The sequence below is a fragment of the Acipenser ruthenus genome, chromosome 51, assembly GCF_902713425.1.
Source record: "Acipenser ruthenus chromosome 51, fAciRut3.2 maternal haplotype, whole genome shotgun sequence".
Taxonomy (NCBI): Eukaryota; Metazoa; Chordata; class Actinopteri; order Acipenseriformes; family Acipenseridae; genus Acipenser; species Acipenser ruthenus.
Window position 1 is genome coordinate 6,940,222 of NC_081239.1, and position 27,978 is coordinate 6,968,199.

At 40.5% G+C, this 27,978-nt stretch overlaps 1 protein-coding gene across 1 annotated transcript; it reads right to left on the bottom strand.

Annotated features, from left to right (window-relative positions):
- LOC131722738 (gastrula zinc finger protein XlCGF57.1-like) lies at positions 1-27,817 on the bottom strand. Its single transcript, XM_059015773.1, has 3 exons — positions 26,863-27,817; positions 22,409-22,506; positions 1-4,390 (listed from the first exon to the last, which is right to left on the bottom strand). Exon 3 carries the CDS (start codon positions 4,353-4,355, stop codon positions 2,700-2,702), a length of 1,656 nt encoding a protein of 551 aa, XP_058871756.1. The 5' UTR covers positions 4,356-4,390; positions 22,409-22,506; positions 26,863-27,817; the 3' UTR covers positions 1-2,699.
- Positions 27,818-27,978: the final 161 nt, after the last annotated feature.

A 27,978-nucleotide genomic window follows, 5' to 3' on the forward strand; every position in this document is an offset into this window, starting at 1 on the left:
TTTTAAACAACACAATACTAATGTTTTAACTTAGGAAGAGTTCAGAAATCAATATTTGGTGGAATAACCCTGATTTTCAAGCACAGCTTTCATGCGTCTTTCACATTGATGTTGGGTGACTTTACGCCACTCCTGGCGCAAAAATTCAAGCAGCTCGGCTTTGTTTGATGGCTTGTGACCATCCATCTTCCTCTTGATCACATTCCAGAGGTTTTCAATGGGGTTCAGGTCTGGAGATTAGGCTGGCCATGACAGGGTCTTAATCTGGTGGTCCTCCATTTTATAATTGAGAGTTTAGAGTTTTATCTAGATTGATTAGTTATCTTATAAAAAATATTTAATTGATGTTTTACACGATTGAGGATTTACTATGAACCCACATACACACTCTAGACACAAGGAATGTTTCATCAATAGTAGTATTGTATTCAGAGCATAAATATTAAACAGAAATCACAAAAGTCAGAAAGTCAATCTTAGTTTTCTAAGCATAACAGTCATAAAGTCAAAGCTCTCAGCCTGTGTTAAAGCAGCTAGCAGGGCCAGTGAAATATGACACTGTACACTCTCACACACACACACACACACAGCCTAAACTGAAATGGTTCAGACAATCTTACAACAGATCACACTAAAGCTTACTAATAGGAAATTGTTTAACCATATAGCAAGCTTACTTTAAAATAAATTCTTCATACAGCTATGAGGTAGATTACTTCTAATTACTTCAAGTTTCACATGCAAGGTGTGCAAACTAAACAATTAACAGTTCAATTGTATGTGAATGTGTTACAATTAATTAATTTAGTTTCATGAGAGAAAAATGCAACTGGAACTATACTGGCTTAGGTACAGCAGACTCAGACTTGTTTGTCTGATGAAAGTCTCTAAGTTTTACGGCAGTCCTCCAGCCAGGCCTCAGGCTCTTTGCATTTGGTCGTTTACTAGCTTGCCTTCCCTTTTTGGGTCGTGTTCTCAGTCAGAGTCCCGGAGTTGCAGCTTGGTATAGCAGAGTGACAGCAATTAGTTTAGCAGTCAAAGTGGAGCACAACATGTTTAGTTTTGCTTGAATATTTATAGTCTTTCTCTCTGCTAAGCAGCTCTCCACATGAGGTCCTTTGTGGATACTGCCTCTCAACACTCAGTCCTTTGATGTTTTAATGTCCTTTTCCGCTAGGACAGCGATGCTTTATGTCTTCCTCATGTCAAACCGCTTGTTGTTGCCGCTGTGAATTATCTGTACAGAATTCAACTGTCCTTTCAGCCTAATCCAGTCCAGATGCCACCCAGCCCTGCTCACCTAGTTCAGGGGTCACACAGTTCAGTGTGTCTGCAGGAAAGGAGCCCTTTTTCTTCAAGAGACAGAGATTTCATTAATCTGTCCAGTTACATTTATAATACACTTTCATGTATTAATATCATATTCAGGGAATATTCACCACAAGCAGCAGCATCTTCCCCTTTTTCAATGTCTCCCTTGTGTTTGTTCAGTTCCACTGCAGATCTGTATCTCAGGAATCATTGACAGTTTAAACAATGACAAACCTTTTACATACAGAGGTAATGGAAACATAATAATGTGCCCTTTATATACACAGATACTGGAAAACGTACAGGAAATCAAACTCAATTTCAATGACATCCTTTAAAAATAACTAAGCCTGCCTTTGGATGTACTGTATTGTCAATTTAATGATAGCATACTGATACCAAATACAAGCAAACAAGCCATATTTTGCCCAAAGGAATAAACAGCTAATGTTGATTCCACAAAAGCACCAGCTCTGTTACTGTCAAACAGTCTGAGGCAGCTTCATTCTGCAGATTGTTTAGATAAGTTACTCAAACTATATAAACGATGAATGTAGTAATAATGGTAATGTTGCAGCATGTAGGTTTTGCAGATTTGAGTAAATGCACATTTTGTGAATTGTTTGCTTGCAAACTTATGTTTTACAGTATATTTATACAGCTCTACTAAAATGATAGGGCTCCAGTATACAACAAGCTGGGAGGTTCTTGGTACTTAAAGGGTACAGAAGGACCTTTTTATTTTATTGTGTTACATGTGAGCAGGAGGATGATGGGAAAGTTCTGAGAGGTCCATGCGGGTACATGGGAAGCCATCTTGAGACAGTGAATGCAATTTAAAAGTTTAAAAAAGTGGTCAAAATGTAAAAAAAAAATTAAAGAATACACACACCTTACGTAAACAGTTGTAGCAACACATGGGAACATGCAACACAATCAAATAAAAAGGTCCTTATGTGCGCTTTAAACACTCAGCAAAGCAGGGAAAAGTTTGCACCACATCAAATAAAAAAAAGGTTGTTTCAGCTTGTGCTTGCACTGGTGCAATAGCTTAGAGGCCATTCTAGTGAGATGAAACACACACTGCTGCCACACCCAGGAACATATTCTTAGTTTTAGTTTCTTCTACTTTTGGTACAGTAATGGTATTTTAAAAATAGGATGTGTTTTTGGCATCTTTGTTTAATGTGTTCACAGAAACAAGCTTGGCATGAATCCTCACAGCATGATGAGTGAGATTCATTTCCAATGCAGTTCATTCTGAAAGAATGGGTCTGTCTCCTTCAGTTTGACACGCTCCCTTTCTCAGTGTCTCTGGATTCAGGCTGGCTCTCACTCCTGGGGACCCCCTTCATTTACTGCAGGGTGAGAGAGAGACAAGGAATCAGTCAGCTCTCCACACACTCAAACAAGCAGGGTGGAGAGGTGAGGGACTGGGAGGGAGGGAGGCTGGCTCCAGTGTGAATTTGCTGGTGTGTTTTTAGTGTTCCTGACTGCCTAAAGCTCTCCCCACATTCAACACAGTGATACGGCTTCTCTCCAGTGTGAATTCGCTGGTGTTTTTTTAGTTTTCCTTTGTCAGTGAAGCTTTTCTCACATTCAGAACAGTGATATGGCTTCTCTCCAGTGTGAAATCGATGGTGTCTTTTTAGGTCTCCTGACGCATTGAAGCTCTTTCCACATTCCGTACAGTGATATGGCTTCTCTCCAGTGTGAATTCGCTGGTGTTTGTTTAGTGTTCCTTTGTCAGTGAAGCTTTTCCCACATTGAACACAGTGATACGGCTTCTCTCCAGTGTGAATGTGTTGGTGTCTATTCAGGTTTCCTGACTCACTGAAGCTCTCCCCACATTCAGTACATTGATATGGCTTCTCTCCAGTGTGAATTCGCTGGTGTCTTTTTAGGCTTCCTAACTCACGGAAGCTCTTTCCACATTCAGTACAGTGGTGTGGCTTCTCTCCAGTGTGAATTAGCTGGTGATTTTTTAGGGCTCCTAACTTACGGAAGCTCTTTCCACATTCAGTACAGTGGTGCGGCTTCTCTCCAGTGTGAATTAGCTTGTGTTTTTTTAGGGCTCCTAACTCACGGAAGCTCTTTCCACATTCAGTACAGTGGTGTGGCTTCTCTCCAGTGTGAATTAGCTGGTGATTTTTTAGGGCTCCTAACTTACGGAAGCTCTTTCCACATTCAGTACATTGATATGGCTTCTCTCCAGTGTGAAGTCGCTGGTGTTTTTTTAGGCTTCCTGACGCATTGAAGCTCTCCCCACATTCAGTACAGTGATATGGCTTCTCTCCAGTGTGAATTCGCTGGTGTGTTTTTAGGCTTCTTGGCCGGCTGAAGCTCTTCACACATTCATTACACTGATGTGATATCTTTGGCCGGGACATTTTTTCTGTATCCTTAAACAACAAGTCAATAGACTCTTCAATGTGGACAGGCTCCAGATCAGTCTCTTCCTCTTTAATGTGGACAGGCTTCAGTTCAGTATCTTCTTCTTTAATGTGGACAGGCTCCAGTTCAGTCTCTTGTTTAATGTGGACAGGCTCCAGTTCAGTCTCTTCTTCTTTAATGTGGACAGGCTTCAGTTCAGTCTCTTCTTCTTTAATGTGGACAGGCTCCAGTACAGTCTCTTCTTCTTTAATGTGGACAGGCTTCAGTTCAGTCTCTTCTTCTTTAATGTGGACAGGCTCCAGTACAGTCTCTTGTTTAATGTGGACAGGCTCCAGTTCAGTCTCTTGTTTAATGTGGACAGGCTCCAGTTCAGTCTCTTCTTCTTTAATGTGGACAGGCTTCAGTTCAGTCTCTTCTTCTTTAATGTGGACAGGCTCCAGTACAGTCTCTTCTTTAATGTGGACAGGCTCCAGTTCAGTCTCTTCTTCTTTAATGTGGACAGGCTCCAGTTCAGTCTCTTGTTTAATGTGGACAGGCTCCAGTTCAGTCTCTTCTTTCATGTGGACAGGCTCCAGTTCAGGCATCTCCTGTTTAATGCTGACAGGTACCAATTCCTGAACCTCCTCCTGTTTAATGTAAACGGACTCCATCTTTGTTCCTTGGCTTTCACCAAGATAAGGCAGTCCTGAAAACAGAAAATGAAATGAAGCATTACGATCTGTTCTCTATCAGTGTGTTTACACTTACAACTCGGACCTGGACTGGCTTAGGCTCTATCAGATTCAAAAAGTCCTATCATTTGAGCCCATTTACACTTGAGCACAGACCTAGGCTGGCTTTGGCCTCATGCGTGCGTACATAGCCCCTGAACTGCAGTGCGTGCCGGATGACATCATATCGACCCCTTGTGTGAAGACATTTCCCCTCCCAGAACACAGAGGGCGGAAGTGTTTAAATCAACAGCAAATCAACAGAAACACAGCAAGTGACACATTTGTGTCACTTGTGTGTTTCTACTTCAAGGTGATCGTTCCGTGCCAATTAAGATTTCATTTTGCCATCAGAAATGGAGCGGAGCATTGAAAATGTGCAAACCAGACGTTTCAAGAAACAGGTGTTATTGTCTTTATTTACACATCAGTCTGACAACTCGTCTCACATGGAAATGTAAACAGTAACTCCCATGTATTTTCTTAACCATGACAAGTATTCCATGCACACAGAGAAAGCAGGCAGGTGGCAGAGCGTTCAGCTTCAGAGCCCCAAAGATGTGGAATGATCTGCCTCGATTTGGAAGGGAGGCACCATCTCTTGCTGCTTTTAACCCTTCCGCTGCGGTGAACATTCTACCTGTTTGAGGTCTGACTGACAGAACGTAACTTTCAACTTGTGTATCAGGATCATTTTACACCAAATTGTTTGATGGCTGCGTAATGTGAAGAAGTCAACATCAGATAGATCTGTCAACTCATCAACACTTTCTGTAATAAAAATTAAAGTTTTCTTTTGGGTCGGTGTTGCAGAAACACAGTGATTCTTGGTGGTAAATCTCCCTCCTGACCTGTCAGTGCGATAAGTAGCGAGAACAGAGTTGTACCTTGGACGGGCTGGCCCGACAGTTCTTTCCCAGGGTTCAACGGAAGTCGGCCAGCTAGAAAGGGGGTGGAACCCCGGTTAATTAACTCATTGACCTGGAAGGGAAAAGTGGCAGTCGCAGATTGGAGGGGCAGCTGCACTCGTTTACCAAGGGGTCATGTGTGACGGCATAAATGGGGACGGAGAATCGCAATCTGTTCCTTCGCTTTGGTTACGAGAAAATAACCTGGAAGGACCTGTGCAGTATCGTGATAACTTATCGTGAGTGTTTTGTTTTGCCTATAATTGTTGGTTGTTGTATTAATAGATGGCTAACACATTCCAGAGCTGTTGCCAAGGGCCAGCACAAAACCTGGAACAGCACTGCACTATTGTCACTGATAAACCTGTACAACCCACCACGAGCACTACAGCACGCACCCAGGACTGGTGACCGTGTATTTATATTGTAGGAGGGATACTTGTGTGTTTTATTTGAGACTGCAAACCCGTTATTATTTACCCCATGCTCTACACATTGCTGTGTATTGCCAGGGATCATTATTTGGTCACCAGACCTGGATTGTTAAAAATAAATTACTTCCAACTGGATTACAAATCTCTGTCTGATAATTACACACCACATCACTCCTGCACCTGTACACTGCAAACCACTTTGCCACAGTCGGTAAGCATTCTTGGTACTGTAAAGCAATTTAGTCTGCTCTCCAGTAATGCTGCACTTTAAAATAATGGTATATACCAGTCATCTAAACCGAAACCTAAGACACTGAAATGCTGCACCTCATAATAAAATGTATTTCTCTTGGGCTGGGGCTTCAGTGAAATGCATTTTGATTGGACGGTCATCTGTGATGTTTATCCTATGAATATTTTGTTTTCTGGTAAGCTTGTACTTGTGATCGCCGAATCTCCCGACAGAGAAAAAATAAATAAACAAACTCATCTAGCTTTCTGTCCAACTGCTTTTGTTTTGAAAGTATATAAAACTATCCCTGATTGGTTGTTGGAGCCTTTGGAGATGTCAGTCATTTGGTAAGCAACCAATGGTTGTTTAAAACTCCTTAAAATGGGCATCTACCGTCACCATGACATCATCGTTCACATATGAATGATTTATAGCAGCTGTTTTGGGGACTAGGTAGGAGATGTGAATAGTCAGAGTTTTCCAAATGGTTTCATGTGGGTACATCCGGCATTAAAATTTTTGAAAATCCAGTATTGCACCGAATATAGCCTTGCAGACAAATAATATTTCTCAATAACAGGCAAGGATAACTCTCCTAGTTTAGAGAGTGAGAGTCTCCTTTTCTTTATTCAGCAGACAGATTGGCAGCATTTTCCATTTTCCAATAATTCTAATTATTATCCTGATTATTGGTAGCCTAAAACTTAGTTCCAATCTTCACATAATAAAATGATTTACATGCAAATAAACATTTTCCTATCCAACTAACAGTATGATTTTTCAAGCAGGAAGGTCATTTATTTACAAGTTCCCTAACAATCAAATTATTATATAATGATGCAAGTGCTGTCAGCTGCTTTTGTACATGTCAAACTACTGAAACGTATAGAAATATCATTAAAATAGCACTTTCACCCTTTGCAGGAAATGAAATCACTGAGCAAATTTTCAGAAACTCGCTCATATCACTAACAATCTTATGTGTAGACATTATTCTTGAAATGTTTCTTTGTAATGGCTTATTCCACAAGGTTGAGATTAAATGTTGGGGCCATTTACAAAAAGATGCATATTAAATACAGAACAGTAAAACATTGCAATACAACCGCCTATTATAATCCTGCTGAGTGCTTGAAACACTGATGAAAGTCATTCTACACACCATATATTATTATTATTATTCTAAGCTCTCTGGATGTACTTGATCAAATGGCACGGCAGTATTCTATCAAAGGTGGTTCTCGCAGGTGACCTGTGGCTGTTTTTTTTATAATGTTTTGGACCTGGCTTTTGTTTTGTACAAGGACTGCACCGGGAACACAATCTCCTGGAGGAACTTCATTCTGCAGCTAGCCCTGGAGCTGCAGCAGAAACATTTTGATCAGAGAAGTGCAATCTGGCTTGCAAATGCCCCTCAACCTTCAGCCAGTGTTGCGCCCACTGGCACACGAAGGAAAAGACAATGCCAGGCTGCTAAATGCAACAGAAACAAAACACTGGAAGCCTGCGCCCGTTGTGAACAGGCAGTCTGTGGCACATGCACTGGTAAAGATGAAAAGTGTGTTTTCTGTGTGGATTGTACTAATTCGACAGCTGTAATAGATGTGCCTTTGAACTCTGTTTCCCTCAAAGCACATTCATGTCGCTTGTTATGTTATATTTTTGTTTTATTTTTAGAACTAGTTATTTATTTTTTATAATTTTGTATGTGCATACAGCTTTCTACACCTGTTTACACAGTAGTTTATTGTGTAATGTTTATTATAGTTTTTCATATTTATGTATATGTGCTATACAGTGTTTTTGCTGTGCAAATGTTATATATGGTGTTCATAAATAAAAATATGAAGTTGTATCTGATTGTTTTTCATTTTCATATCGAAGCTGTTTTAATGACCCGCTGCGATGTTGTAACTAGTCAGAAATCTCGGCGGTTCTAGTGTTAATTTGAAAATGCACAAAAACACTCAACTTATGTAGGAGTTTTAAAGCTAAAACTCTGACTTGTTTCACTTCACTTTGTTAATTCATTGCCACATCTGTTTATAGATATTTTCTGCATTCAAAACTGAAATGATTGCAGATGTGTTATTTTAAATAGGAGACTGTGAACAAGATGGCTTGCAGTGCATGACTTCAGACCAGAAACACAAAACCAAAACAAACAGGTACTGGCGGGGCAACACTGAAACGCTACAGCGTTCAGTTCATTTATTAAACAATAGGAAATAAAAGACTTAAACAAAACAAAGGGGCACGTTGGCCAAACAAACAAGTATCGTGCTGGTTTTGAGCCAGAACTTATAGCAATTGTTTACTTTGAATTCTCTTTTACCTCCTAACTCCTCACTCGTTCTACACCACTCCAAACAAGGAAAGCTGGAGGCTTTTATATTCTGGCCGAGGGGTTAACTAGCTGTTAATTATCTTATTACCCCTCGGCCACAGTCTGCACGAGTTTAGTAAGGATGCGGGACTGTCAGCTAGTTAAATAATCAGTAGCTGATCAGTCACGCATCCCTACGAGGTTTTAAAATCAAATAATGGCGGCTGCTTTTCGTCCGCACCGCAAACAATAATAATACAAATAATAATATAAACAAAGGGCCGGAACACTCGTCTCTTTTCTTTTTTCCCTCTACAACAAAAATAACTTTATTTGCAGCAGACGTTTTATGACAAAAAATTCAGAGTATAAAGTAATGTGCTGACAGTCATGAAGTGCTGCAGTAATTCAGAGTATAAAGTAATGTGCCGACAGTCATGAAGTGCTGCAGTAATTCAGAGTATAAAGTAATGTGCTGTCATGAAGTGCTGCAGTAATTCAGAGTATAAAGTAATGTAGTGACAGTGATGAAGTGCTGCAGTAATTCAGAGTATAAAGTAATGTAGTGACAGTCATGAAGTGCTGCAGTAATTCAGAGTATAAAGTAATGTAGTGACAGTCATGAAGTGCTGCAGTAATTCAGAGTATAAAGTAATGTGCTGACAGTCATGAAGTTCTGTAGTAATTCAGAGTATAAAGTAATGTAGTGACAGTCATGAAGTGCTGCAGTAATTCAGAGTATAAAGTAATGTGCTGACAGTCATGAAGTGCTGCAGTAATTCAGAGTATAAAGTAATGTAGTGACAGTCATGAAGTGCTGCAGTAATTCAGAGTATAAAGTAATGTACTGACAGTCATGAAGTGCTGCAGTAATTCAGAGTATAAAGTAATGTAGTGACAGTCATGAAGTGCTGCAGTAATTCAGAGTATAAAGTAATGTACTGACAGTCATGAAGTGCAGCAGTAATTCAGAGTATAAAGTAATGTGCTGACAGTCATGAAGTGCTGCAGTAATTCAGAGTATAAAGTAATGTGCTGACAGTCATGAAGTGCTGCAGTAATTCAGAGTATAAAGTAATGTGAATTACTGCAGCACTTCATCACTGTCAGCACATTACTTTATACTCTGAATTACTGCAGCACTTCATCACTGTCAGCAGAGTATAAAGTAATGTAGTGACAGTCATGAAGTGCTGCAGTAATTCAGAGTATAAAGTAATGTGCTGACAGTCATGAAGTGCTGCAGTAATTCAGAGTATAAAGTAATGTACTGACAGTCATGAAGTGCTGCAGTAATTCAGAGTATAAAGTAATGTAGTGACAGTGATGAAGTGCTGCAGTAATTCAGAGTATAAAGTAATGTACTGACAGTCATGAAGTGCTGCAGTAATTCAGAGTATAAAGTAATGTAGTGACAGTCATGAAGTGCTGCAGCAATTCAGAGTATAAAGTAATGTACTGACAGTCATGAAGTGCTGCAGTAATTCAGAGTATAAAGTAATGTGCTGACAGTCATGAAGTGCTGCAGTAATTCAGAGTATAAAGTAATGTGCTGACAGTCATGAAGTGCTGCAGTAATTCAGAGTATAAAGTAATGTGCTGACAGTCATGAAGTGCTGCAGTAATTCAGAGTATAAAGTAATGTGCTGACAGTCATGAAGTGCTGCAGTAATTCGGGGTGCACCGATAAAGATTTTCTTGTCTGATGCTGATAGTCGATGGTTCTCTGCCCATATCGGCCGATACAGATAATAATAGACAGTGCATGTAAGCTATTGTAAACTACTAGAACAAGACCCAGGGCCAAATTGAAACTGTTTTACAATTATGAATGTTAAAACGAACAGGTATTGTTTACGTGTTGCATTTACTTCAGAAAATGAACACAAAGAATAACGAAGTATTATACTGTGTGCTGGACAGCAATTTATACATTTGTTTTACAACAGTCACACAAAAATAACACTTTGCATTTGTACAAGTGAAAACAATTCTGTAGAAAAAAAACATCTAGAATGTGACATGAACTTGTATAGCCACTTGCTGTCTAGCATTGCGTATCATAACCTCTACCTGTACTGTACAGTAGAAAAGAAACATAGTCTAGACATTGTGCAATATTTATTATTATTATTTTTATTATTATTATTATTATTATTATTATTATTATTATTATTATTATTATTATTATTAACCTTCAATGTTATTTAGGATGTTATTTTTTTAAAGCATCAGAATAATATTCTACTCGCAGATCATCGTTGGATTTTATAGCATCAGGTCTGTTCTGCACACAACTCGCTATTGTTGTCTTCAGATCTTAAAGAAAAAAATCCAAACATCGCTCTTTTGAAACATATTTCGGATGATCACATGTTACACAGCACTGGGAACATTACTGTCTCAATGTTCTTGCGTCGTTAGTAACTGTGTCTGAGCAAACATTAAATTCTGTGCTGGAAGAAATTCAATCATGAATATCGGTATACATACACTGTGCCCACTGTGTTTTTTTCTTTTTATTGGTGTCATGCTGATAGGCTACCGATTATCGGTGCACCCCGAGCAATAATGGTGCTGCTATATTTTAGTCCCAGTGGTTTCACTCCTTACAGCTACCTGCCTATAGCATAAAACATGGCAGGTGGAAAGTTTATCAATGAAGATGCACCCTCAAAATGAGACTGAGCCAGCTGTGAGGTGGAGAAAGGGGAGATGATGGGAGAATGAAGTGAGATGACAGTGTAACTGATGAAAGTACAGCAGGGTTATTAACTGATGGGAGAATGAAGTGAGATGACAGTGTAACTGATGAAAGTACAGCAGGGTTATTAACTGATGGGAGAATGAAGTGAGATGACAGTGTAACTGATGAAAGTACAGCAGGGTTATTAACTGATGGGAGAATGAAGTGAGATGACAGTGTAACTGATGAAAGTACAGCAGGGTTATTAACTGATGGGAGAATGAAGTGAGATGACCGTGTAACTGATGAAAGTACAGCAGGGTTATTAACTGATGGGAGAATGAAGTGAGATGACCGTGTAACTGATGAAAGTACAGCAGGGTTATTAACTGATGGGAGAATGAAGGGAGATGACAGTGTAACTGATGAAAGTACAGCAGGGTTATTAACTGATGGGAGAATGAAGCGAGATGACAGTGTAACTGATGAAAGTACAGCAGGGTTATTAACTCATGGGAGAATGAAGTGAGATGACAGTGTAACTGATGAAAGTACAGCAGGGTTATTAACTGATGGAAGAATGAAGTGAGATGACAGTGTAACTAATGAAAGTACAGCAGGGTTATTAACTGATGGGAGAATGAAGTGAGATGACAGTGTAACTGATGAAAGTACAGCAGGGTTATTAACTGATGGGAGAATGAAGTGAGATGACAGTGTAACTGATGAAAGTACAGCAGGGTTATTAACTGATGGGAGAATGAAGCGAGATGACAGTGTAACTGATGAAAGCACAGCAGGGTTATTAACTGATGGAAGAATGAAGTGAGATGACAGTGTAACTGATGAAAGTACAGCAGGGTTATTAACTGATGGGAGAATGAAGGGAGATGACAGTGTAACTGATGAAAGTACAGCAGGGTTATTAACTGATGGGAGAATGAAGCGAGATGACAGTGTAACTGATGAAAGTACAGCAGGGTTATTAACTGATGGGAGAATGAAGGGAGATGACAGTGTAACTGATGAAAGTACAGCAGGGTTATTAACTGATGGGAGAATGAAGCGAGATGACAGTGTAACTGATGAAAGTACAGCAGGGTTATTAACTCATGGGAGAATGAAGTGAGATGACAGTGTAACTGATGAAAGTACAGCAGGGTTATTAACTGATGGGAGAATGAAGTGAGATGACCGTGTAACTGATGAAAGTACAGCAGGGTTATTAACTGATGGGAGAATGAAGGGAGATGACAGTGTAACTGATGAAAGTACAGCAGGGTTATTAACTGATGGGAGAATGAAGCGAGATGACAGTGTAACTGATGAAAGTACAGCAGGGTTATTAACTGATGGAAGAATGAAGTGAGATGACAGTGTAACTAATGAAAGTACAGCAGGGTTATTAACTGATGGGAGAATGAAGTGAGATGACAGTGTAACTGATGAAAGTACAGCAGGGTTATTAACTGATGGGAGAATGAAGTGAGATGACAGTGTAACTGATGAAAGTACAGCAGGGTTATTAACTGATGGGAGAATGAAGCGAGATGACAGTGTAACTGATGAAAGCACAGCAGGGTTATTAACTGATGGAAGAATGAAGTGAGATGACAGTGTAACTGATGAAAGTACAGCAGGGTTATTAACTGATGGGAGAATGAAGGGAGATGACAGTGTAACTGATGAAAGTACAGCAGGGTTATTAACTGATGGGAGAATGAAGCGAGATGACAGTGTAACTGATGAAAGTACAGCAGGGTTATTAACTGATGGGAGAATGAAGGGAGATGACAGTGTAACTGATGAAAGTACAGCAGGGTTATTAACTGATGGGAGAATGAAGCGAGATGACAGTGTAACTGATGAAAGTACAGCAGGGTTATTAACTCATGGGAGAATGAAGTGAGATGACAGTGTAACTGATGAAAGTACAGCAGGGTTATTAACTGATGGGAGAATGAAGTGAGATGACCGTGTAACTGATGAAAGTACAGCAGGGTTATTAACTGATGGGAGAATGAAGGGAGATGACAGTGTAACTGATGAAAGTACAGCAGGGTTATTAACTGATGGGAGAATGAAGCGAGATGACAGTGTAACTGATGAAAGTACAGCAGGGTTATTAACTCATGGGAGAATGAAGTGAGATGACAGTGTAACTGATGAAAGTACAGCAGGGTTATTAACTGATGGGGGAATGAGGTGAGATGACCGTGTAACTAATGAAAGTACAGCAGGGTTATTAACTGATGGGAGAATGAAGCGAGATGACAGTGTAACTGATGAAAGTACAGCAGGGTTATTAACTGATGGGAGAATGAAGCGAAATGACAGTGTAACTAATGAAAGTACAGCAGGGTTATTAACTGATGGGAGAATGAAGTGAGATGACCGTGTAACTAATGAAAGTACAGCAGGGTTATTAACTGATGGGAGAATGAAGTGAGATGACCGTGTAACTAATGAAAGTACAGCAGGGTTATTAACTGATGGGAGAATGAAGCGAGATGACAGTGTAACTGATGAAAGTACAGCAGGGTTATTAACTGATGGGGGAATGAGGTGAGATGACCGTGTAACTGATGAAAGTACAGCAGGGTTATTAACTGATGGGAGAATGAAGCGAGATGACAGTGTAACTGATGAAAGTACAGCAGGGTTATTAACTGATGGGAGAATGAAGCGAGATGACAGTGTAACTGATGAAAGTACAGCAGGGTTATTAACTGATGGAAGAATGAAGTGAGATGACAGTGTAACTAATGAAAGTACAGCAGGGTTATTAACTGATGGGAGAATGAAGTGAGATGACAGTGTAACTGATGAAAGTACAGCAGGGTTATTAACTGATGGGAGAATGAAGCGAGATGACAGTGTAACTGATGAAAGTACAGCAGGGTTATTAACTGATGGGAGAATGAAGCGAGATGACAGTGTAACTGATGAAAGTACAGCAGGGTTATTAACTGATGGGAGAATGAAGCGAGATGACAGTGTAACTGATGAAAGTACAGCAGGGTTATTAACTGATGGGAGAATGAAGGGAGATGACAGTGTAACTGATGAAAGTACAGCAGGGTTATTAACTGATGGGAGAATGAAGCGAGATGACAGTGTAACTGATGAAAGTACAGCAGGGTTATTAACTGATGGGAGAATGAAGGGAGATGACAGTGTAACTGATGAAAGTACAGCAGGGTTATTAACTGATGGGAGAATGAAGCGAGATGACAGTGTAACTGATGAAAGTACAGCAGGGTTATTAACTCATGGGAGAATGAAGTGAGATGACAGTGTAACTGATGAAAGTACAGCAGGGTTATTAACTGATGGGAGAATGAAGTGAGATGACCGTGTAACTGATGAAAGTACAGCAGGGTTATTAACTGATGGGAGAATGAAGGGAGATGACAGTGTAACTGATGAAAGTACAGCAGGGTTATTAACTGATGGGAGAATGAAGCGAGATGACAGTGTAACTGATGAAAGTACAGCAGGGTTATTAACTCATGGGAGAATGAAGTGAGATGACAGTGTAACTGATGAAAGTACAGCAGGGTTATTAACTGATGGAAGAATGAAGTGAGATGACAGTGTAACTAATGAAAGTACAGCAGGGTTATTAACTGATGGGAGAATGAAGTGAGATGACAGTGTAACTGATGAAAGTACAGCAGGGTTATTAACTGATGGGAGAATGAAGTGAGATGACAGTGTAACTGATGAAAGTACAGCAGGGTTATTAACTGATGGGAGAATGAAGTGAGATGACAGTGTAACTGATGAAAGCACAGCAGGGTTATTAACTGATGGGAGAATGAAGCGAGATGACAGTGTAACTGATGAAAGTACAGCAGGGTTATTAACTGATGGGAGAATGAAGTGAGATGCCAGTGTAACTGATGAAAGTACAGCAGGGTTATTAACTGATGGGGGAATGAGGTGAGATGACCGTGTAACTAATGAAAGTACAGCAGGGTTATTAACTGATGGGAGAATGAAGCGAGATGACAGTGTAACTGATGAAAGTACAGCAGGGTTATTAACTGATGGGAGAATGAAGCGAAATGACAGTGTAACTAATGAAAGTACAGCAGGGTTATTAACTGATGGGAGAATGAAGTGAGATGACCGTGTAACTAATGAAAGTACAGCAGGGTTATTAACTGATGGGAGAATGAAGTGAGATGACCGTGTAACTAATGAAAGTACAGCAGGGTTATTAACTGATGGGAGAATGAAGCGAGATGACAGTGTAACTGATGAAAGTACAGCAGGGTTATTAACTGATGGGAGAATGAAGTGAGATGCCAGTGTAACTGATGAAAGTACAGCAGGGTTATTAACTGATGGGGGAATGAGGTGAGATGACCGTGTAACTAATGAAAGTACAGCAGGGTTATTAACTGATGGGAGAATGAAGCGAGATGACAGTGTAACTGATGAAAGTACAGCAGGGTTATTAACTGATGGGAGAATGAAGCGAAATGACAGTGTAACTAATGAAAGTACAGCAGGGTTATTAACTGATGGGAGAATGAAGTGAGATGACCGTGTAACTAATGAAAGTACAGCAGGGTTATTAACTGATGGGAGAATGAAGTGAGATGACCGTGTAACTAATGAAAGTACAGCAGGGTTATTAACTGATGGGAGAATGAAGCGAGATGACAGTGTAACTGATGAAAGTACAGCAGGGTTATTAACTGATGGGAGAATGAAGTGAGATGCCAGTGTAACTGATGAAAGTACAGCAGGGTTATTAACTGATGGGGGAATGAGGTGAGATGACCGTGTAACTAATGAAAGTACAGCAGGGTTATTAACTGATGGGAGAATGAAGTGAGATGACCGTGTAACTAATGAAAGTACAGCAGGGTTATTAACTGATGGGAGAATGAAGCGAGATGACAGTGTAACTGATGAAAGTACAGCAGGGTTATTAACTGATGGGAGAATGAAGCGAAATGACAGTGTAACTAATGAAAGTACAGCAGGGTTATTAACTGATGGGAGAATGAAGTGAGATGACCGTGTAACTAATGAAAGTACAGCAGGGTTATTAACTGATGGGAGAATGAAGTGAGATGACCGTGTAACTAATTAAAGTACAGCAGGGTTATTAACTGATGGGAGAATGAAGCGAGATGACAGTGTAACTGATGAAAGTACAGCAGGGTTATTAACTGATGGGGGAATGAGGTGAGATGACCGTGTAACTGATGAAAGTACAGCAGGGTTATTAACTGATGGGAGAATGAAGCGAGATGACAGTGTAACTGATGAAAGTACAGCAGGGTTATTAACTGATGGGAGAATGAAGCGAGATGACAGTGTAACTGATGAAAGTACAGCAGGGTTATTAACTGATGGAAGAATGAAGTGAGATGACAGTGTAACTAATGAAAGTACAGCAGGGTTATTAACTGATGGGAGAATGAAGTGAGATGACAGTGTAACTGATGAAAGTACAGCAGGGTTATTAACTGATGGGAGAATGAAGCGAGATGACAGTGTAACTGATGAAAGTACAGCAGGGTTATTAACTGATGGGAGAATGAAGCGAGATGACAGTGTAACTGATGAAAGTACAGCAGGGTTATTAACTGATGGGAGAATGAAGCGAGATGACAGTGTAACTGATGAAAGTACAGCAGGGTTATTAACTGATGGGAGAATGAAGGGAGATGACAGTGTAACTGATGAAAGTACAGCAGGGTTATTAACTGATGGGAGAATGAAGTGAGATGACCGTGTAACTAATGAAAGTACAGCAGGGTTATTAACTGATGGGAGAATGAAGCGAAATGACAGTGTAACTAATGAAAGTACAGCAGGGTTATTAACTGATGGGAGAATGAAGTGAGATGACAGTGTAACTAATGAAAGTACAGCAGGGTTATTAACTGATGGGAGAATGAAGCGAGATGACAGTGTAACTGATGAAAGTACAGCAGGGTTATTAATGTACTGGAAACCAGCACTGGCCACGTTTACCAGCTCACTGCTTAGTCTGGAAATAAAGAAAATAAAAATGTACCTACCCACCCGATTTTTTCTTCCAGCGTAACCCGAACTACACTTTATTTGGCCTAACTTGTTGTATTTATGACAAAAATGAAGAGGTTTTGTTTACATGTTGCATTTACTTCAGAAAATGAATACAAAGACTAACGCAGTACAGCTGTGCCACGTTATACCGCCCCCTTTTATACCGTCCCCCTCGCATACCTCCAGCTATTCTATTTGAACAAATGTCAACAATATAAAACACTGCTATATGTACCCGTTATATCACCACCCACCAACTTCCCAAGCCAAGCAAACACAAATATAAGCATTGTAGTTTCCCTCATTGTAGCGCCAGCGAAATAATCACGGCCAATTAAAACAACAAAGTCATGCAGTTATCATTTGACTTGCTTTCCTAATTCGTTGTTAACTGAACGTTCATACCGATGTCATCAACACTCCCGCTCCCAAAGCAAAACAGAAAGTACAACATGGCGAGTCGACCCTACATTTAACACCAGAGCAAAAGAAACAAATCTGCATGTCTGCGTCTGAAAATAAGAAAGCAAGTCAGCAAGACATCGCAAATGTTTTCTCACCTAAGTGAGGCACACACTGTTAATCGAAGGACAATTAGAGACATTGTAATGGATAAAAACAAATGGCTTACCTCGATGGAACGGGTCGATTTGTTTAACCTGATAAAGGCTGGACGCAGTCTAAAATAAGTGACTTTTATAAACCACAGTAAATGTTAAAAAACAAAGTCCTGGAAGGGGTTTGTTTGTTTACGTGCACGTTCTGCAAAAATGAAGGCTGACTTGAACTAAAGCATCGGTTTAGGAAACAGCAGAAGTTTTTTTTTTTTTTTTACATTGTTTAAAAAAATGGTTTGCCTGCACATATTCAACGGGTTTTTTAACTTTAAAAAAGAATGCTGTTGAGCTTAAATTGCTCTGTAATGGTGCTATGAAGAGGGTTGACTGTATTATACTGTGTGCTGGACAGCAATTTACACATTTGTTTTCTAACAGTCACACAAAAATAACACATTGCATTTGTACAAGTGAAAACAATTCTGTAGAAAAAAACATTATAATGTGACATGAAGTTGTATAGCCACTTGCTGTCTAGCATTGCATATCATAACCTCTACCTGTACTGTACAGTAGAAAAGAATCAGTCTAGGCAATGTGAACTACAACAGCGGCCGTTACATTCTTATTGTAAGCATACACTGCTTCAAAATACAGCACAGCTTAAACTGTTCACTTCATCAAAAACATGTCATGAAAATAACCGCTTACAAAATACAGTCAAACTTGAATTAGTTACTAAACAAGACAGCACAATGATCAATTACAGCTTCGAAAAGCCACAGAATACACCCGCAACCAATGAGATTGAGCAAGACACACAATTACAAATAATTATAATTATTATTATTATTTTAAACCATCAGTGTTATTTAGGATTCAATCTATTGTTTTTTAAAGCATTAGAATAATATTCTACTCGCAGTCCATCGTTGGATTTAATGCAGCATCAAGTCTGTTCTGCACACAACTCGCTATCCTATTGTTGTCTTCAGATATTAAAAATCCAAACACGGCTCTTTAGAGACTTATTTACTGCAGGATGATCACACGTTACACAGCACTGGGAAAATGAGTGTCTCGGTGTTCTTGCATCATTAGTAAGCATGCCTGAGCAAACATTAAATTCTGTGCTGGATGAAATTCAATCATGTATATGGGTGTACATTACCGGCTAAAATAACACACACTGCAGATAGACGAGTGTGTGTGTGTTTATTTCCTCTCATCGGTGCCATGCAGACAGGCTCCCGATTATCAGAGCACCCCTATTATTAAATAAAAACATGTAAACTGGAACAGAAATAAGAAATAAAAGCTTCTTGAAGTGCGTCCTGAATGGTTATAATAACGCGATGCAAAGTGAAACGCAAGTGCTTTGAATGAAGTGACTGAACTAACACGATGAGACTGCATTTTAAAGGTACGTGTATTTTGTTGATCTTACAGTAAATCAATGAAATGTGCGTGTTTCAGCACATTGCCACCAACTGTCATTTTAACATTTTACTATGGAGGGGCGTTAACATGAACACAAAAATGTAAGACCAGCAGATGACAGAAAACACTTTAATCCCCATTAAGATGAGCGACGTGATTGTTTGGTCTTGAGATCTGTTTATATGGTCTCATGACAATGTGCTCTGATGCCCTTCAGTGATTTCAATTAATATTTAGCTTGTGCATGATAAGACATGGGATTACTCTGCAATCTCATCAAGTTTACTACCAGTCACATCCAGAACTGTCACGTCCATGACGCTAATCTGGGCACTTACTATTAGAAAGGGTCAACATGTTTATTCCAGAACATACATTTTAAAAAATTAGCTTTGCAGAGAAAGTCTGAACAAAATATATAATGTAGTATCCAACTTTTATAGAAACTTTACCAAGAAAATGTTATGGCTGTGACATTTGGTTTAATTTAAACACCATTATTTTGAATCACTAAAATATTTTCCTTCATCCCAAGAAAATGTAATATTAGTAACTGGGCAGCAGTGTGGAGTAGTGGTCAGGGCTCTGGACTCTTGACCGGAGGGTCATGGGTTCAATCCCAGGTGGGGGACACTGCTGCTGTGTCCTTGAGCAAGATACTTTACCTAGATTGCTAACCCAGTAAAAACCAACTGTATAAATGGGTAACTGTATGTAAAAAAATAATGCGATATCTTGTAACAATTGTAAGTCGCCCTGGATAAGGGCATCTGCTAAGAATTAAATAACAATAATAATAACAACTTGGTATTACATACCCAGAGTCAAAATGTGACTTATTTACAAATGTGTGACTAAAACATGCATCTACCATTGATAGCTACAGTGTATGGAAGGCAGACTTCTGAAAATGTTGCTTTTTTAACAGTAATTTTAAATGCCTGTAAAGTAAAGGCACAAAGAGAACAATAATAATACAGCCTGCATTGACACACACCCTTCAGTACAAATACAGGGAGAGATGCTTTTGATAAATACAACTTTTTTTTTTTCATGGCCGTGGCACTTTCATGGAATTGTCCTTATAATGCTTTTACTTATTAAAAACAAGGCGAATTGTTTAGAATGTTACTGCAATTACTGATTTGAGGCACCTCTGTGTGCAGAGCAATAACTTGCATAGTATTGATTTGAGGACACCTCTGTGTGCAGAGCAATAACTTGCATAGTATTGATTTGAGGCACCTCTGTGTGTACAGCAATAACTTGCATAGTATTGATCTGAGGCACCTCTGTGTGCAGAGCAATAACTTGCATAGTATTGATTTGAGGCACCTCTGTGTGCAGAGCAATAACTTGCATAGTATTGATTTGAGGCACCTCTGTGTGCAGAGCAATAACTTGCATAGTATTGATCTGAGGCACCTCTGTGTGCAGAGCAATAACTTGCATAGTATTGATTTGAGGCACCTCTGTGTGCAGAGCAATAACTTGCATAGTATTGATCTGAGGCACCTCTGTGTGCAGAGCAATAACTTGCATAGTATTGATCTGAGGCACCTCTGTGTGCAGAGCAATAACTTGCATAGTATTGATTTGAGGCACCTCTGTGTGCAGAGCAATAACTTGCATAGTATTGATCTGAGGCACCTCTGTGTGCAGAGCAATAACTTGCATAGTATTGATTTGAGGACACCGCTGTGTGCAGAGCAATAACTTGCATAGTATTGATTTGAGGACACCGCTGTGTGCAGAGCAATAACTTGCATAGTATTGATTTGAGGCACCGCTGTGTACAGCAATAACTTGCATAGTATTGATTTGAGGCACCTCTGTGTACAGCAATAACTTGCATAGTATTGATTTGAGGCACCTCTGTGTGCAGAGCAATAACTTGCATAGTATTGATCTGAGGACACCGCTGTGTGCAGAGCAATAACTTCCATAGTATTGATTTGAGGCACCTCTGTGTGCAGAGCAATAACTTGCATAGTATTGATTTGAGGCACCTCTGTGTGCAGAGCAATAACTTGCATAGTATTGATTTGAGGACACCTCTGTGTACAGCAATAACTTGCATAGTATTGATTTGAGGCACCTCTGTGTGCAGAGCAATAACTTGCATAGTATTGATTTGAGGCACCTCTGTGTGCAGAGCAATAACTTGCATAGTATTGATTTGAGGCACCTCTGTGTGCAGAGCAATAACTTGCATAGTATTGATTTGAGGCACCTCTGTGTACAGCAATAACTTGCATAGTATTGATTTGAGGCACCTCTGTGTGCAGAGCAATAACTTGCATAGTATTGATTTGAGGCACCTCTGTGTGCAGCAATAACTTGCATAGTATTGATTTGAGGCACCTCTGTGTGCAGAGCAATAACTTGCATAGTATTGATTTGAGGCACCTCTGTGTGCAGAGCAATAACTTGCATAGTATTGATTTGAGGCACCTCTGTGTGCAGAGCAATAACTTGCATAGTATTGATCTGAGGACACCGCTGTGTGCAGAGCAATAACTTGCATAGTATTGATTTGAGGCACCTCTGTGTGCAGAGCAATAACTTGCATAGTATTGATTTGAGGCACCTCTGTGTGCAGAGCAATAACTTGCATAGTATTGATTTGAGGACACCTCTGTGTACAGCAATAACTTGCATAGTATTGATTTGAGGCACCTCTGTGTGCAGAGCAATAACTTGCATAGTATTGATTTGAGGCACCTCTGTGTGCAGAGCAATAACTTGCATAGTATTGATTTGAGGCACCTCTGTGTGCAGAGCAATAACTTGCATAGTATTGATTTGAGGCACCTCTGTGTACAGCAATAACTTGCATAGTATTGATTTGAGGCACCTCTGTGTGTAGAGCAGTAACTTGCATAGTACTGATTTGAGGACACCTCTGTGTGCAGAGCAATAACTTGCATAGTATTGATTTGAGGCACCTCTGTGTGCAGAGCAATAACTTGCATAGTATTGATTTGAGGCACCTCTGTGTGCAGAGCAATAACTTGCATAGTACTGTTCACTTAAACAGTCAGAAATGAGTCATGGAAAAGAGATCTACTGAAAAATTAATTTAAAAGCAAGTGATCAGCCCTTTTTAATCTGTGAAAATAACAGAGATTAATTGTATTGTAAAGCACATTCTTGTGCTAAACTCTTAGCCTTTCAGATACGTTTCTTTCTGTAATATTAAGCAACAATGTCACAATAATAAACAAAGCATTGCACACAATTACAATCCTGCCCAGTAACACAGTGACTGCTCTGACACACTCAGTTACAATGAGACAATATAAACCCAGTATGAAGCTGATTGAAGTTGAATGAATAGAGAGAGAGACGCTTACTTCAGGTCTTGTCAGTGGGATGTGCAGCACGGCTCTAGTGCTCCAGTCACTCGCTCTGACCGTCTCCTCAGTGAATGTGTCCTTTCTGCTCTTCAGATCTGAAAATGTGTTTGTTTAGTTCAAGGAGAACAAAGATTTTTTTTTTACATGTATTATTTGCTTTAGTTCACTTTCACAGATGTATGCTGTACTATGAGATTACAAGAATACAGATTAAGATACTGTGAAAGAAGCCGTTCAAGAGGAGGGGACAATTTCACCCCCCAGGTGATCAAGGAAGTGCAGCATTATCTGAAACCAAGGCTTGTAAACCCGTATTGTAACCTCGTGTAGTACCAGATATCCTGCATCAAAATAAAAACGAGTTTCTTTCAGGTAGCAATATTAAAAACCCTGTGTGACGCTCCACAGCACGAGTTTGGAACTGAGGTCTCCCTCAGTGTTTAAAATGATACCAGCAGAATAAAACTAGTGAAGGAAACACAGATATACTTCATTGAAAGAATGTTTAAACATGATTTCAAACACATTAAGAAGGACAGAAAGCCGGTTTCCATGCGTGTTCATGTAAGTGTGAAAATGGGATAGTCACTGTATTAACGTTTTTGAATGCGCTGCTTTTACAATCATTACGGTACACACACACGCACGCACTCCACTCAGTGAAATAATAATTGTTTGATACTGAAAATATATTTGATCTCGTTTATAAAAATAAAATAAAAACTTCCCCGATTGCATTTACTCGCTAGATGTTTTCAACACAAGATCAATCTGTCTGCAAACCCGCCACTCGAGCAGCACTGAGCCCGCGGCACGGAGACTGCAACTGAGAGATATGAATAAAAACAAACACGCCGCTTCACAAATACAACACACACACACACAAAAACAACGCGCTCCTACCACACTACAACCCGGACCTTTCAAAATAATACAATATAACAGCGCTCTGTAGTTTATAAACACATTGTAGAGCTCCATGCAGACTCTCTCACCTCCTCTCTGCTCTCCCTCAGTGTCTGAACGGATAAAACAACGCGCTCCTACCACACTACAACCCGGACCTTTCAAAATAATACAATATAACAGCGCTCTGTAGTTTATAAACACATTGTAGAGCTCCATGCAGACTCTCTCACCTCCTCTCTGCTCTCCCTCAGTGTCTGAACGGATAAAACAACGCGCTCCTACCACACTACAACCCGGACCTTTCAAAATAATACAATATAACAGCGCTCTGTAGTTTATAAACACATTGTAGAGCTCCATGCAGACTCTCTCACCTCCTCTCTGCTCTCCCTCAGTGTCTGAACGGGTAAAACAACGCGCTCCTACCACACTACAACCCGGACCTTTCAAAATAATACAATATAACAGCGCTCTGTAGTTTATAAACACATTGTAGAGCTCCATGCAGACTCTCTCACCTCCTCTCTGCTCTCCCTCAGTGTCTGAACGGATAAAACAACGCGCTCCTACCACACTACAACCCGGACCTTTCAAAATAATACAATATAACAGCGCTCTGTAGTTTATAAACACATTGTAGAGCTCCATGCAGACTCTCTCACCTCCTCTCTGCTCTCCCTCAGTGTCTGAACGGATAAAACAACGCGCTCCTACCACACTACAACCCGGACCTTTCAAAATAATACAATATAACAGCGCTCTGTAGTTTATAAACACATTGTAGAGCTCCATGCAGACTCTCTCACCTCCTCTCTGCTCTCCCTCAGTGTCTGAACGGATAAAACAACGCGCTCCTACCACACTACAACCCGGACCTTTCAAAATAATACAATATAACAGCGCTCTGTAGTTTATAAACACATTGTAGAGCTCCATGCAGACTCTCTCACCTCCTCTCTGCTCTCCCTCAGTGTCTGAACGGATAAAACAACGCGCTCCTACCACACTACAACCCGGACCTTTCAAAATAATACAATATAACAGCGCTCTGTAGTTTATAAACACATTGTAGAGCTCCATGCAGACTCTCTCACCTCCTCTCTGCTCTCCCTCAGTGTCTGAACGGATAAAACAACGCGCTCCTACCACACTACAACCCGGACCTTTCAAAATAATACAATATAACAGCGCTCTGTAGTTTATAAACACATTGTAGAGCTCCATGCAGACTCTCTCACCTCCTCTCTGCTCTCCCTCAGTGTCTGAACGGATAAAACAACGCGCTCCTACCACACTACAACCCGGACCTTTCAAAATAATACAATATAACAGCGCTCTGTAGTTTATAAACACATTGTAGAGCTCCATGCAGACTCTCTCACCTCCTCTCTGCTCTCCCTCAGTGTCTGAACGGATAAAACAACGCGCTCCTACCACACTACAACCCGGACCTTTCAAAATAATACAATATAACAGCGCTCTGTAGTTTATAAACACATTGTAGAGCTCCATGCAGACTCTCTCACCTCCTCTCTGCTCTCCCTCAGTGTCTGAACGGATAAAACAACGCGCTCCTACCACACTACAACCCGGACCTTTCAAAATAATACAATATAACAGCGCTGTGTAGTTTATAAACACATTGTAGAGCTCCATGCAGACTCTCTCACCTCCTCTCTGCTCTCCCTCAGTGTCTGAACGGGTAAAACAACGCGCTCCTACCACACTACAACCCGGACCTTTCAAAATAATACAATATAACAGCGCTCTGTAGTTTATAAACACATTGTAGAGCTCCATGCAGACTCTCTCACCTCCTCTCTGCTCTCCCTCAGTGTCTGAACGGATAAAACAACGCGCTCCTACCACACTACAACCCGGACCTTTCAAAATAATACAATATAACAGCGCTCTGTAGTTTATAAACACATTGTAGAGCTCCATGCAGACTCTCTCACCTCCTCTCTGCTCCCCCTCAGTGTCTGAACGGATAAAACAACGCGCTCCTACCACACTACAACCCGGACCTTTCAAAATAATACAATATAACAGCGCTCTGTAGTTTATAAACACATTGTAGAGCTCCATGCAGACTCTCTCACCTCCTCTCTGCTCTCCCTCAGTGTCTGAACGGATAAAACAACGCGCTCCTACCACACTACAACCCGGACCTTTCAAAATAATACAATATAACAGCGCTCTGTAGTTTATAAACACATTGTAGAGCTCCATGCAGACTCTCTCACCTCCTCTCTGCTCTCCCTCAGTGTCTGAACGGATAAAACAACGCGCTCCTACCACACTACAACCCGGACCTTTCAAAATAATACAATATAACAGCGCTCTGTAGTTTATAAACACATTGTAGAGCTCCATGCAGACTCTCTCACCTCCTCTCTGCTCTCCCTCAGTGTCTGAACGGATAAAACAACGCGCTCCTACCACACTACAACCCGGACCTTTCAAAATAATACAATATAACAGCGCTGTGTAGTTTATAAACACATTGTAGAGCTCCATGCAGACTCTCTCACCTCCTCTCTGCTCTCCCTCAGTGTCTGAACGGGTAAAACAACGCGCTCCTACCACACTACAACCCGGACCTTTCAAAATAATACAATATAACAGCGCTCTGTAGTTTATAAACACATTGTAGAGCTCCATGCAGACTCTCTCACCTCCTCTCTGCTCTCCCTCAGTGTCTGAACGGATAAAACAACGCGCTCCTACCACACTACAACCCGGACCTTTCAAAATAATACAATATAACAGCGCTCTGTAGTTTATAAACACATTGTAGAGCTCCATGCAGACTCTCTCACCTCCTCTCTGCTCTCCCTCAGTGTCTGAACGGATAAAACAACGCGCTCCTACCACACTACAACCCGGACCTTTCAAAATAATACAATATAACAGCGCTCTGTAGTTTATAAACACATTGTAGAGCTCCATGCAGACTCTCTCACCTCCTCTCTGCTCTCCCTCAGTGTCTGAACGGATAAAACAACGCGCTCCTACCACACTACAACCCGGACCTTTCAAAATAATACTATATAACAGCGCTCTGTAGTTTATAAACACATTGTAGAGCTCCATGCAGACTCTCTCACCTCCTCTCTGCTCTCCCTCAGTGTCTGAACGGATAAAACAACGCGCTCCTACCACACTACAACCCGGACCTTTCAAAATAATACAATATAACAGCGCTCTGTAGTTTATAAACACATTGTAGAGCTCCATGCAGACTCTCTCACCTCCTCTCTGCTCTCCCTCAGTGTCTGAACGGATAAAACAACGCGCTCCTACCACACTACAACCCGGACCTTTCAAAATAATACAATATAACAGCGCTCTGTAGTTTATAAACACATTGTAGAGCTCCATGCAGACTCTCTCACCTCCTCTCTGCTCTCCCTCAGTGTCTGAACGGATAAAACAACGCGCTCCTACCACACTACAACCCGGACCTTTCAAAATAATACAATATAACAGCGCTCTGTAGTTTATAAACACATTGTAGAGCTCCATGCAGACTCTCTCACCTCCTCTCTGCTCTCCCTCAGTGTCTGAACGGGTCTGTCTCCCACAGGACGAGGAATATACCAATCACAAAATACAAACTGATCAGCGCGGTCTGACAATTCATCTAATATGGACCGCAAAGGGAATCGTGATACCGGGGATCTTTTAATAAAAAATGAATATGACTTTCAATTTTAACATCATAATCGAGCTGTTTGTAGCTCTATATTTTTCCCAGTGAATACAATTTGAATTCAGGTAACCCCTCCCCCATGCCGGAGTTGGTATAGTCCTTTCTCTATCCGGCGGCAGCAGCGTCGATGCTGCGAGTTTCACGCAGATATATAATCTGTGTTTCGTGTAATTATATTGATATTTCCCGTCCTCTTCTTCCGAATGAGATGTTCAAACACTAACGCGATACCCCTGATAATGTTTTTTAGAAGTATATCAGGTTAATTCAAGTTGAGCGTCGTTGTCACAAACAGATCCACAATGGCGCAGGCATGCTCGCAGTTTCATAGCTTTCTCTTCGCTAGTCTTGCAGGTTCAGGGCGTGTGAACTTGTTTTTGGTAAATACAGCACAGGGTCGCAGAAAGGTCATTCTTTACGAGTAAACTTCCAGGCAGTAACCTCTGCTATTTCTACCCCATGCTTTTATTTAGTTTCTCTTAAACTGTACTCTTGTCTCCTATTCTTTATCCAGGACAGTATTCCTCCCTGCTGTCCAGCGGCACAGATTTAGAATCTTCCTCAGACTGCGCTGCGAACTAAACCAGGCAACAGAGCCGCGTCCACAGCAGCAGAAGAGTCACCAGCAATGAGACACGCCAAGGAGTGCGCTGCTCTGTGAGACTCGAGGGGACGCATTATCAAAGCGCTTCCTCCAGCCTTTAATTAACTGCTATTGATTTAAAAAAGGACAAGACATCATGTTAATGTTACAACATGAAAAACTAAACACACGGAGAGTGCTGAAGAGGGCTTGAAATACAGTGTATTACTCAGCTGTGTGGTTCTAGTTTTGTAAAATGAACAGGTGGTTTACCTCTTTAAAATAAGTAGGAGTTAATTAAAGACTGGCGTAAAAGCTTTGAAAAGATGTCCTGAGGTGTCTTATTGGGATTAAAAAGCG

Bases quoted from the DNA above. Each gene is read 5' to 3' on its own strand.
- LOC131722738 (XM_059015773.1), bottom strand. From the start codon at position 4,355: ATGGAGTCCGTTTACATTAAACAGGAGGAGGTTCAGGAATTGGTACCT.